This window comes from Macaca thibetana, chromosome 8, assembly GCF_024542745.1.
Source record: "Macaca thibetana thibetana isolate TM-01 chromosome 8, ASM2454274v1, whole genome shotgun sequence".
In the NCBI taxonomy this organism is placed as follows: Eukaryota; Metazoa; Chordata; class Mammalia; order Primates; family Cercopithecidae; genus Macaca; species Macaca thibetana.
The window spans coordinates 100,940,074-100,952,739 of record NC_065585.1 but is presented as its reverse complement, the minus strand read 5'-3'; the positions used below and the strand labels follow the sequence as shown (position 1 = coordinate 100,952,739).

The 12,666-nt window shown below is 49.1% G+C and overlaps 2 protein-coding genes across 5 annotated transcripts in view; both read left to right on the top strand.

Annotated features, from left to right (window-relative positions):
- The window catches only part of IKBKB (inhibitor of nuclear factor kappa B kinase subunit beta), a 58,167-nt gene extending 46,817 nt beyond the window's left edge, over positions 1-11,350 (top strand). For 2 of the 4 annotated variants that reach the window (XM_050800385.1, XM_050800383.1), the window contains 7 exons: positions 254-363; positions 1,428-1,477; positions 1,585-1,684; positions 1,883-2,030; positions 5,510-5,637; positions 8,024-8,114; positions 9,823-11,350. In XM_050800385.1, coding sequence (XP_050656342.1) covers positions 254-363; positions 1,428-1,477; positions 1,585-1,684; positions 1,883-2,030; positions 5,510-5,637; positions 8,024-8,114; positions 9,823-9,888 — 693 coding nt within the window. In that variant the 3' untranslated portion in view covers positions 9,889-11,350. Of the gene's footprint in view, positions 1-253; positions 364-1,427; positions 1,478-1,584; positions 1,685-1,882; positions 2,031-5,509; positions 5,638-8,023; positions 9,799-9,822 lie in introns of those variants that run through there. The other 2 variants (XM_050800384.1, XM_050800382.1) reach the window with 1 other exon arrangement.
- POLB (DNA polymerase beta) overlaps positions 1-12,666 on the top strand; it is a 679,334-nt gene that overhangs the window by 622,465 nt on the left and 44,203 nt on the right. The window lies entirely within an intron of this gene.

The window sequence follows — 12,666 nt, the reverse complement described above, 5'->3', positions numbered from 1 at the left end:
TTAGAAGCCTATTTTATGCAAAAGGAAACTGCAGCTGGGGGTAAGTAACTTGCCAAGGGGTCACATAGCTAGAAAGTGGTGGACCCTAGATGTAAGCGCAGCCATTCTGACCCCACAGTCCACATTCCTTTGAGCCAGTCCATTGAGAGTCCTCAGGCAATGTGGAGGGTCCCCAGGTCTCGCTCCTCCTCAGATCTTGCATCTCAGCATGCTCCTACCACATCAGTTGACATTAGCACAGCTTTTCCATTAGGAGAACGAAGTGAAACTCCTGGTAGAACGGATGATGGCTCTGCAGACGGACATCGTGGACTTACAGAGGAGCCCCATGGGCCGGAAGCAGGGGGGAACGTTGGACGACCTGTGAGTACTGACTGGGGGGCCCCTCTGTGCCTAGCACATACAGATAACCCTGGAGCTTCGGTGTGTGTGTCCAGGGCACCCTCAGTGGCTGTGTGGGACCATTCTCTAGAGCATGCTCCCCTGTGGGGTCACCTCCAGCAAATCATCACTGAGCCTCAGTTTCCAAATCTGTTCAGTGGCAAGAAAAGCAGTCTTACCTCACGAAGTTGTAAGGATGAATTCAGGTAACGCATTTGAGACGGAGGCCATAATCTGTAAAGGCTCTAAAATGCAAGCAGCCTCTACCCCTGTATCAGACTCCCCTGATTTGTCCCACCCACCCTGACCCAGGCATAGCTCAGAACAGAAAGTAAGATAGAGAAGTAGAGAAGGAAGAACCTGACAAGGGGGAATTCGGACCTGGAATCCGTTCGTTTGAGTCTTTGTCAGGTATTTGGCATTGACTCCAGGAGGGGAGGAGGGGTCTAGGCAGATCACTCCTACCTGAAGGAGATCACATGTCCTCCTGGCGTGCAGATGGAGGGAACCGGGCAGGCCGGGTCAGCCTCTTGAGGGCTGTGTCACCGTGAGCTCAGCAGTGTTCCCTGATTCTCTCACTAGGATTCTTAGGACAGGAGCTCCAAATGTCAGAACTTTGATTCTGTCTTTTCTCTAATCAACCCTTTATTCTCCTCTAGTTCTTTTATTTGTATTTGTATTATTTAAGAGACAGGGTCTTGCCCTGTTGCCCAGGCAGGAGTGCAGTGGCACAATCATAGCTCACTGCAGCCTTGACCTCCCAGGCTCATGCAGTCCTCCCACCTCAGCCTCCCAGGTAACTGGGACTACAGGCGCATGCCACCGTGCTCAGCTAATTTAAAAATATATATATATTTTTGGCTGGGCACAGTGGCTCACACCTGTAATCTCAGCACTTTGGGAGACCAAGGTAAGAAGATTGCTTGTGAGCCGAGAAGTTCGAGACCAGCCTGGGCAATGTGGTGAAACTCTATCTCTACCAAAAAAATATAAAAATTAGCCATATTTGACCTCAAATCTAGACAGAACTTCTTTGTATATTTTAGAGAGGAGCAAGCAAGGGAGCTGTACAGGAGACTAAGGGAAAAGCCTCGAGGTAAGTGGGGTTCTGTGTCTGCCTTGGGCTTCTCCTTATCTCATTTATGGGGCATCACTACTCTCTGCTGGCTTCCTTGAGGAACTATGCTACCCTCCCCTCTCCAGACCAGCGAACTGAGGGTGACAGTCAGGAAATGGTACGGCTGCTGCTTCAGGCAATTCAGAGCTTCGAGAAGAAAGTGCGAGTGATCTATACACAGCTCAGGTATGAGCCCCGCCCTTCCTACTCTGGAGGAAGGACTGGGAGATGCAGGCTGGGTGTGAGGCCACCTTCCTCCCTCCTCTCTGATTCACTGGACCTCATGAAGAGACTTTCTGCAGCTGCTGACTGGATGCACAGCTGCCATGGGTTCCATTTTCTCCAGCCCAAATGCCATTAGTTTGTCATGTTTATTCTTTGCAGTAAAACTGTGGTTTGCAAGCAGAAGGCGCTGGAACTGTTGCCCAAGGTGGAAGAGGTGGTGAGCTTAATGAATGAGGATGAGAAGACTGTTGTCCGGCTGCAGGAGAAGCGGCAGAAGGAGCTCTGGAATCTCCTGAAGATTGCTTGTGTGAGTGAGTGCTGTGGCCCCAGGCCCTTGGCCCATCAGCCTCCTGTGCCTTTCTGCCTCCGTGTACTGCCGCCATTCCACACGGGACGCCATAGAGCCACCAGCAGTCCACTCGGCTGCTGCTCAGGTTTCACTTCGCTGTTATTTGACTTGGTGTGAGCAGGGAGGTCAGAGGAAGGACCTGTGCTAATCATTTTCATTCATCTGTGTATTACTTTCCTGTGGCTACTATAAAGATTAGCACAAACTGAAGGGCTAAAACAACAGAAATTTGGGCTAGGCACGGTGACTCATGCCTGTAACCCCAGCAATTTGGGGAGGCCAAAGTGGGAGGATTGCTTGAGCCCAGGAGTTCAAGGCTGCAGTGAGCTGTGATTATGCCACTGCCCTCCAACCTGGGCAACAGAGCTGTCTCTACTAAAAACAAAAACAAATGTGTTATCTGAGCTCTAGAGCCCAGAAGTCCCGTGTGAGCAGGGTTGAGCTCCCTCTGAGGGCTCTTGGGGAGGGACCATCCTTGCTTCTTCCAGCTCCCGGTGGCTCCAGGTGTTCTTTGGTGTGTGACTCCAGTCTCTGTTTCTGTCTTCGTGTGACCCCTGTGTCCCTTATCTGTGACTCTTACAAGAACACTTGTCATTGGATTTGGGTCCCACCCAAATAGCCCAGAGTGATGTCATCTCAGGATCTCTAAGGACGTTTTCTCCAAGTACTCTCACACTCACATGCTCCAGGAGTTGGGATGTGGGTATATCCTTCTTAGGGCCACCAATTCAGCCCACCATCATGCACAGCAGTGCACCTTGGTTGACCATCATCTGCGTCTGCGCTGCCCTCAGTGCCATAAGCCAGGCTTTCTGTGCACACCATCTTAACGTAGCTGTGAGTCCACGGAATGCCACACGGTGGGGAAATGGGAAATGAAACAGCCAAGAACTAAGACGGGCAGACCTGGCCGTGTCATGGGAGCCAGAGCTGCTGGGAGTGCAAGCCCCATTGTGAAAGGCTGCAGAGAAGGTGACATGAATGGAAGAGTGATTTAGGCATCAGTTGCCTTTAAGAGCAAAGGGAAGGAGACAGGGAGATCATTGCTCATGGTGGAAGCAGGAGGTGGTGCATTAGGAGATTCTCATTGTCAAAGGCAGAGGGGACAATCCACACACAGTGCAGAGAACAGAGGGGCTGGGGTCACGTGCCAGAGCACTGGGCATGCCTTGGGAGTGGGAGTGACACATCCTCCGGTAAGAAGAGAAGAAAGGGAGAAAGCAGGATGACAAGGTAGAGAGGATCTGAAGAGGAGAGGGAGGTGCAGGTGTGCACAGGTGATAGCCTGATGTGCCGTCTATATCCCTTGAGCATTTATTGAGTGCTAACTGTATGCCCAGCAAGACACACAGGTGAGAAGGCATGGCACCTGTTCCAAGGAGGGCCTGATCCTTTGAGGGGCACAGATAGAGGCATGAGTAAGAGCCGTTCAGGGCAGGAAGGGCTAGGAAGCAGCTCCAGGAGGCATGAGCTGCAGTTTCCATGCACAGGGGGAGCTCTAGTTTGTCTTAGAGGAGAGGGAGCAACAAGAAGGTTCACAAGGAGCTGTTCCAGCTGAAGAGTGAGGATGTTCCAGGACAGAGACGTTGCTTTATCAAAGGCAGAGAGCCTGGGGAGTCAGTGTGTTCCGAGTGGGGATAGGCTGGTGTGTGTGGGGAAGGCTACGATGGAGGATGAAGCTGCTGAGGTAGGCAAGGGTGAGCTTACGCGGGCCACACTTTGTTTTCTTTTCTTTTTTTTTTTTTTCAAGACAACATCTTGCTCTGTCTCCCATGCTGAAGTGCAGCTGTGCAATCTCAGTTCACTGCAACCTCCACCTCTCAGGTTCAAGTGATTCTCCTGCCTCAGCCTCCCGAGTAGCTGGGACTATAGGCTCATCCCACCACACCTGGCTAATTTTTGTATTTTTAGTAGAGATGGGGTTCCACCGTGTTGGCCAGGCTGGTCTCGAACTCCTGGCCTCAAGAGATCCACCTGCCTTGGCCTCCCAAAGTGCTGGGATTAATGGCATGAGCTACTGCGCCTGGCCCATGTCCATTTTCAAAGCACACAGGACACATCGCAGTATCTGTCTTTTCCCTTGATATTAAAGGAATTGAGTGTGGGGATATGATCACATCTGGGATTTTGGGAAGTCCCTCTCCAGGCAGCTGGAGAATCTGAGCCCTTGGCCAACCTCAGCACTGAGAAGGGCCCCTCAGCAGGGTTGGAGTTGAGCCACCCCTGTGCAGCACAGGACGGGGCGGGGCAGGAGCTGGGGCAGGGCCTGGCAGGGAGGGAGCCAGGCAGCGCAGGAGCCATCCCCTGCCACACTTTCGGTCAAGGGCAGAAGCACAGGAGGTCAATGCTGGGCCTCTCCCAGGCATGGTCAGCAGGGAAGGTGCAGCAGGAGGACCAGGAATGGAGGCTTGGGCGCTTGCATGGCTCCTTGACTTGTGGGCCTTGAGGTTTCGCTAGAGGGGAGGATGTGGAGCCAGGAGGGTTCCACGGCCTGAGGGACATGTGAGGGGATGAAGGACTGCAGGCCGCAGTGAGTGCCAGGAGCGGGGGTTGGGGGACTACACAGGTGGGTTGGGGACCATGCAGGGCAGAGATCAGTGGAGGGGTGACCTGAAGGTTGGCCGGCGGTCATGGGCTGTGAGCTGAGGAGGCTCAGGTAGCTGGAACAGGAGCCCCTGCTTGACCCTTTGGGCTGGGAGGAGCAGTGGCTGCAGCCCCTTCGGAGTCAGTGCATCCTGGTTTCTTCTCAGCCAGGTCATAGAGGATATGAGCCACAGGAACTCCCATAGCCTTTGTGTGTGTGTCTGTCTTCTACCTGGAAAAGAGTAAAAATACTTTCCTGTTCTTTTCTTGTAAAAGTTCATTAAGGGGCCGGATGCAGTGGATCATGAATCCTAGAACTTTGGGAGGCTGAGGCAGATCACCTGAGGTCAGGAGTTCGAGACCAGCCTGGTCAATACGGTGAAACACTGTCTCTACTAAAAATACAAAAATTAGCTGGGTGTAGTGGCACATGCCTGTAGTCCCAGCTACTTGGGAGGCTGAGGCAGGAGAATTGCTTGAACCCAGGAGGTGGAGGTTACAGTGAGCCAAGATCGCTCATTGCACTCCACCTGGGTGACAGAGCGAGACTCTCAATCATTATCAATCAATCAAGCAATAAAGCCGATGAAAATAAAAAAACCTGCAATAAATGTAGGCACCCAGGTCTCCTTAAATTTAGAATCCTTTCCTCAAAAGTCCCCCTGTTGATACAGAAACACTTTTGAAGCCAGATGTGAAGCACCAGCTGCCCCCCAGGTAGGGGTGCCGACTGGTAGGCTGTAGGGTTAGCTCTGGCATCTGGCAGTCAGTTGTCTCCTGAGAAAATACTGTGGTGTGAATGCAAAATGTGATTCGTCACTTGGCTCCTAATTTCTTTTGATTTTGTCCCCTAGAGCAAGGTCCGTGGTCCTGTCAGTGGAAGCCCGGATAGCATGAATGCCTCTCGACTTAGCCAGCCTGGGCAGCTGATGTCTCAGCCCTCCACGGCCTCCAACAGCTTACCCGAACCAGCCAAGAAGAGGTAGGTCCCCGTTAGCAGCGCCAAGTGTGACTGTCGAGGGCACGTCAGGAGATTGGGGATGGAGGCGTTTGTCACTGGTAAATGTCTGTCCAATGATATCACTACCTCTCTGGATGTTTGTTGCATCTGCTAGGTCCTGTGGGGACAAAAGTGTTACATGTTTTGCTCTCCTAGTCCCTTGAAACTTACTAACTAGTTTCTTTGTCCAAGGCTTGGATGACTAACTGCTTAATGAGAACATTGGAAATGCTGGTTGGGCACATGCTGCTACCTTTTATCCATAGGAAGCCACATTCCCTTCAGGGAGGCCCACTTCATCTTTCATCTCCCCTGAGCCATCTGCCCCCACTCACCCTACCACTCCCTTGAGTTACCGAGTCACCACCCTCCTTCTGGTGCCACTGACCTTCCCGTTCTTCCCGTCCTCTGCCTCCTCTTGCCTGAACCATGGCGGCAGGGCTTTCTGCCTCCTGCCTCCTGCCTTTCTGCTGCCAAGCCCTGTGTGGTTGAATTAATCTTCACAAAATACCACTCTGACCAAGGTATTCCTTGGTCAGTCATGAATAACAGCTTCCCCCTCCGTTATAGATGCTCAGGTCTGAGCTTTCTTCAGGTCTCATCTGTGCCAGTAGCACAGTATCAAATTCTCAGGTCCTGCCGGAGACCTCACTTGGGAGCTCAGGGTTGGGGCCCAGCAGTCTGTGTCTAGCAGCCCTCCGCCCATTCTCCAGCACACTGCAGGCCACCTCTGTTCCCACGGTCGTCCCTTCCTGTGGTTTGTTTTGTTTGACACCTTCTGTGTGCAGGGCTCTATGGGTTTCTGCAGGAACTAATCTCTAGGCATGGGAAACACTGATGATTGCCTGGGGCAGGGGAGGAGGATGGGAGTGACTGATAATGCAAGGTTTCTTCTGAGGATGAAGAAAACATTCTGAAACTAGACATGGTGATGGTTGCACAACTCTGTAAATATGCAAAAACCCTTGAATTGTACACTTTAAATGGGTGAGCTTTATGGTATGTAAATTATATCTCAATACAGTCTGCTTTGAAGAATCTTGTTCTTGTCCTTGGGGACTTTGTAGCCTATTTTGATATTTATGTGACCTTGGATACTTAATTTTCTCTCGGCCGTATGGCACATTCTTGTAATCCTAGCACTTTGGGAGGCCGAGGCAGGAGGTTTGCAGGAGTTTGAGGCAAGCCTGGGCAACGTAGTGAGACTGCTTCTCTTTTTTTTTTTTGAGACGGAGTTTCGCTCTTGTTGCCCAGGCTGGAGTGCAATGGCGCAATCTCAGCTCACCTCAAACTCAGCCTCCTGGGTTCACGCGATTCTCCTGCCTCAGCCTCCCGAGTAGCTGGGATTACAGGCATGAGCCACCAGGCCTTGCTAAATTTGTGTTTTTATTAGAGACAGGGTTTCTCCAGCCTGTTGGTCTGGCTGGTCTTAAACTCCAGACCTCAGGTGATCCGTCCGCCTCAGTCTCCCAAAGTGCTGGGATTACAGGCGTGAGCCACCGCATCCGGCCCTTTTTTTTGTTAAATAAAAAGTACTTCCCCAACCTCTCATGAGCTCCTGGAGTATAGTAGCTAGGCCAGGAGCCTCTTCCATTCCCTTCTGGGGCAGGCACTGAGCCTTTAGCCTAGCTAGAGGCCCTGTAGCTGAGGTTTGGCAAAAATGTACTCTGAGCTCCTGCCATCAGATTGTCACATTTTGCAGAGTGAGAGGAGTTCCGGGGCACCGTCTTCCCTTACGTGGCTTATTCCCTTCAATGATGTCCTCAAAGCTCTAGAAAGGTAGACCTGGGTATGTAGGATGTCTCTTGTCTCCCCACAGCATAGAGCTGAGGTTAGAAAAAGATGTTTTATTACATGCTGCGCTTTCTCAATGTGGCCCAATCCTCAGAGGAAACATGGGTTTCTTATTATAGAAAAGAGAGAGATCAGATTAGATGAAACCAAATCCCAGAACTGCTTTTCAACAGATTCCAAGGAACTATGGAACCCTGATAAATTGGTTGGCCCTTTTTTTTTTGTCTACTTCAGAAATTGGAAAACAGGTGATTTGGAGAATATCTTTAGATTTTGGCAGTTTGAGAATTAAATTCAGCTATCTAGTAAGTCAGAAAGCAGAAAGAGCTCTTTTTACTTCTGACTTTTTATGGAGATCTGTTTGCCCTTTTGGCAGTAATGCTCATGTGTGGAAAGTGCATAACAAGATGAAAGTATTAGTCAATGGGTTGGTGTTTTAAGACACTCAGGATCAAAATAATTGTTACTTCATTTAAAAAGTATTATCAAAACTCTTTAGCATATTTTAAAATAGCAGTGTTAGCTCTGATAACTAATAATGATCGCTTTCTAATAATTTGATCATTTTCTTTAGTGAAGAACTGGTGGCCGAAGCACATAACCTGTGCACCCTGCTAGAAAATGCCATACAGGACACCGTGAGGGAGCAAGACCAGAGTTTCACGGTAACAGCCTGTGTGAGCCCCCTGCGATTCCATGTCCTTTCATTCTATAGCAAAAGAGAAAAGAAAATGGAAACACAATCTGGCATTATCCCCAACCTCAGTGTTTGTTTGTTTGTTTATGACAGGGTCTTTCCCTGTCACCCAGGCTGGAGTGCGGTGGCATGATCTTGGCTCACTGCAACCTCTGCTTCCCGGGTTGAAGTGATTCTCATGCCTCAGCCTCCTGAGTAGCTGGGACTATAGGCGTGCGTCACCACACCCAGCTGATTTTTTCAGTGCATATTTATAATTTTCCATTACACATTTTTTATTATTCATAATAATAGTGATGACTAACAATTATTGAAGGCTTACAACTACATATATGCATTATCTTATTTAATCCTTGCAACACTTAATTCCTATGATGAGGAGGAAGGTAGCATTTTCCCCAGAAGCCTGTCCCCACCTGCACCGTTGGTACTACTGCTGAGGATTTGTGTGTTGAGTGCTGGGCTGGGAGCGGGAACCAGCCATGGCCATGTCCTCAGGGCCTTGGAGCTTAGCAGTAGGTAGTACTAGTTATGAGACCACTAGTCAAGATATAGGTACATTAAGACAAAGCTTCATTGTTGAGAGAATCCTGCATCATTTGCCTAGATCTTTACATGGTCTTTACCTGCTAATCACTTGCTAACCTCCCCTAACTTTAAGCTTTTCAGAAGAATTGCAGGGGATACTACTGTGAATTGCAGCCTTTGCTGATGTAGTCGCATGTCCTCCTCCAGTCTGTGGGCATTCTGTATTTCTTGCTGCTCTCTTCCTCCTGGCACAATAATGTTTTGATCAGTTCATTGCTTACTTGCACGTCCGTGGGAGGAAGAGGAAGTCTCATCAGGCCGAGTCATGTGGTGAGGCTGGAAATCCATAGCTGAGATTAGCTACCCACAGTGAGCACGAGAGTGAGTGCTGTGAGCCACGGTGGTACTGACATCGCCTTTCTAATTCCCACAGTCACAGAATCTTAAGGACTCTGAGCCAATCCAAAGAAAAGATCCTGTACAGTTTGAATATGTAACTTAGCTCAAGAGTGCCCTGCAGTCACAAAACTTATTAATAAAAGGGTTTGGCTTTTTAATTTGTATTTGTTTAATTAATTTATTTATTTTATGCAGCCTGGGTCTTGCTATGTTGCCCAGGCTGGTCTTGAACTCCTGGCCTCAAGCAATCCGCTCGCCTCTGGCTCCCAAAGTGCTGGGACCACAGGCATGAGCCACCATACCTAGCCAATAAAGGGGTTTCAATATATTTCTTTTTATTTTTGTTTGTTGTTTTTTTTTTGAGATGGAGTCTCGCTCTTTCGCCCAGGCTGGAAAGCAATGGTATGATCTCAGCTCACTGCAACCCCTGCCTCCCAGGTTCAAGTGATTCTTCTGCCTCAGCCTCCTAAGTAGCTGGGACTATAGGAGCTTGCCACCACGCCAGGCTAATTTTTGTATTTTTAGTAGAAACAGGGTTTCACCATTTTGGCCAGGCTGGTCTCGAACTCCTGACGTCATGATCTGCCCACCTTGGCCTCCCAAAGTGTTGGGATTACAGGCGTGAGCCACTGCACCCGGCCGGGTTTCAGTATATTTCTAAATTGTCCTGATTGCCTCCTGAAGAGTAACAATAACCTGAAATGTGTTGGTGGCTGTTGTATTTGTGTAACATGTCTGTTGACTTTCAGGCCCTAGACTGGAGCTGGTTACAGACGGAAGAAGAAGAGCACAGCTGCCTGGAGCAGGCCTCCTGATGTGGGGGAACTTGACCCCCTGACATGGGGCTGTCCATAGCAGACCTTGTGCAGTGGGGGGACTCGACCCCCTGACATGTGGCTGCCTGGAGCAGGCCTCCTGACGTGGGGCTGCCTGGCTGCAGCTCTCACATGGCGGTTCCTGCTGCACTGATGGCCCAGCAGTCTCTGGTATCCAGATGGAGCTCTCACTTAAGCAGCTGTGACTTTCACCCAGGACCCAGGGCGCAGCCCTCCGCAGGCACTGCCGGCACCTTGTCTGCACACTGGAGGTCCTCCATTACAGAGGCCCAGCGCACGATGCCGGCCCCACGAGCGTTCAGGGCTACAGCCACAGCAGCTCCTTCCTCTGCCTTGAGAAAAGTGCTTGGAGTACGGTTTGCCACACACGTGACTGGACAGTGTCCAATTCAAATCTTTCAGGGCAGAGTCGGAGCAGCGCTTGGTGCCAGCCTGTCCTCTCCTGCTCTCCAATGGCCCCGCTCCCTGTCCTCTCTCACTTTACAGCTTGTGTTTCTTCTGGATTCAGCTTCTCTTAAACAGACAGTTTAATTATAGTTGTGGCCTGGCCCCATCCTCACTTCCTCTTATTATTTCACTGCTGCTAAAATTGTATTTTTACCTACTGCTCTGGGGGTTGTCCTCTTTTCGGCAAAGTTGGAGTGAGTGCCAAGCTCTCCATCTGTGGTCCTTTCAGCCACAGAGAGACTCACCGTAGTAAGGGTAGGAGAGCAGCTGCCTTATTCTGAGTCCCAAAGATTACTTGGGGGTGATTGTCACAGAGGAGGGACAGAAAGGATATCTGCTGACCGCTGGCCTGCCCACACCATGCCCACGTCTCCGTTCCTGCTCAAGAATGTGTGCGTGTGGCAGTGCTGGGCTGGGGAGTCCCTGTCTCTCCCAGCATCTAGCAGTATTAAATGGATTCATTTTAAAAATAGCTTCTATATTTTGTAACATGTCTCAAACACTCATACTGGGTTCCACAATCCACTGTTAGAATACCGATGGTTAGGGTTTCTGAACTAAATAATGTATCGTGCCTGGATCATTACTAGTGCCATAACCCTGCTTCTTCAACATTTCACAGAACTTCTCTTTTATATAAAGGCAAGAGCATAAAATGAGTTCAGATGATCACAAACAGGTGAGTGTTTTTGGAGAAGAAAGTTGGAGTAGGAGACTTTCACAAGTATGGAGATAGAATGAAGCGTTCTTTGGTCAAGTAAGTTTAGGGAATGATTAATGTTTCACTTGCTTTATGGAGATTCACACTATGTACTGGGAAAGTATCTGAAAAGACTTAAAATAAAGAAACCCGCTTAACTTTGTGTAAAAACACTGTTTACCAATGTCATTTGGCTATAGAAACATTTTCTCCTGCTGATTGTGTGTGTGAAACATGTATTAACATTCCAATGAAGTAGCATTTAATAAAGCACGATTTTGGAAACCTGGTAAATGACAGTGGGAAATAACACCCAAAAGGCAAGGATGGGGTCAGATTGGGGAGGGAAAGGATGTTGGGCTAAAGGCTGTAAGCTTATGTTACAGGCCACTGAAGAATTTTGACCAGGAAAATGCCAACCAAAGCAGTCATTTTAAAAGTTTATGGCTGTTCAGTTACAGAACAAGTTGTGAAAAGAAAGAAAAATGGAAAAAAAAAAAAGTTTATGGCTGGAACAGTATAATTGATTAAAAAGTGAAAAGCCAGGCCAGGCGCGGTGGCTCACGCCTGTATTTCCAACACTTTGGGAGGCTGAGGCAGGCAGATCACCTGAGGTCGGGAGTTTGAGACCAGCCTGACCAACATGGAGAAACCCTGTCTCTACTAAACATACACTTTTAAAACATAAAAAGATACACTTTTTCCTCTCAGTAAGTACAGCTAAACTCCTTGGTCATGTAAACAAACACAAGACTCTGAAATGTAGATATAAGATGGAAGACTATCCCTGGACCTTGGGATCTGAGGAACGACTCTGGTAGTTATTCCGTGGCTTTTCTTTTTGTCTCAAGATTGAGTGCTGGCTTTAGGAGGCCAAGGCGGGTGGATCAGGAGGTCAGGAGTTTGAGACCAGCCTGACCAACGTGGTGAAACCCCATCTCTACTAAAAATACAAAAATTAGCTGGGTGTGGTGGCATGAAGCTGTAATCCCAGCTACTCAGGAGGCTGAGGCAGGAGAATCGCTTGAACCCGGGAGGCGGAGGTTGCAGTGAGCCAAGATCATGCCACTGCACTCCAGCCTGGGTGACACAGCGAGACTATGTCTCAAAACAACAACAACAAAAAGATTGAGTGCTGGAGAAGCCGACCAATGGGCACAGACAAGAAAGCCTCAAGAAAGCCTGCTCTCTCTACCTGCGTTAGTTTCCTAGACCTGCTGTAGTCAGTTACCACAACTTTGGTGGCTTAAATGACAGAAACTTATTCTCTCCCAGTTCTGGAGGCCAGAAGTCTGAAATAAAGATGTGAACAGGACCACACCTCTTCTGAAGGCTCTAGGGGGGTTCTGTCCCTGGTGGCATCCAGCTTCTGGTGGCTTCAGGCAATCCTTGACTTGTGACTGCATCTCTGCCTTTAGGTCATATTGCTGCCGTTTTCTCTGTCACATCTCTGCTATGTATCTCTTACAATAATACTTGCCATTGGATTTAGAGCCAATTTGAAAAACCCAGGATAAGCACTTTCTCTCAAGATATTTCATGTAATCACAGTTTGCCATATGAGGTAATACAGGCTCTGGGGATTATGATATGGACCTCTTCTTGGGGGC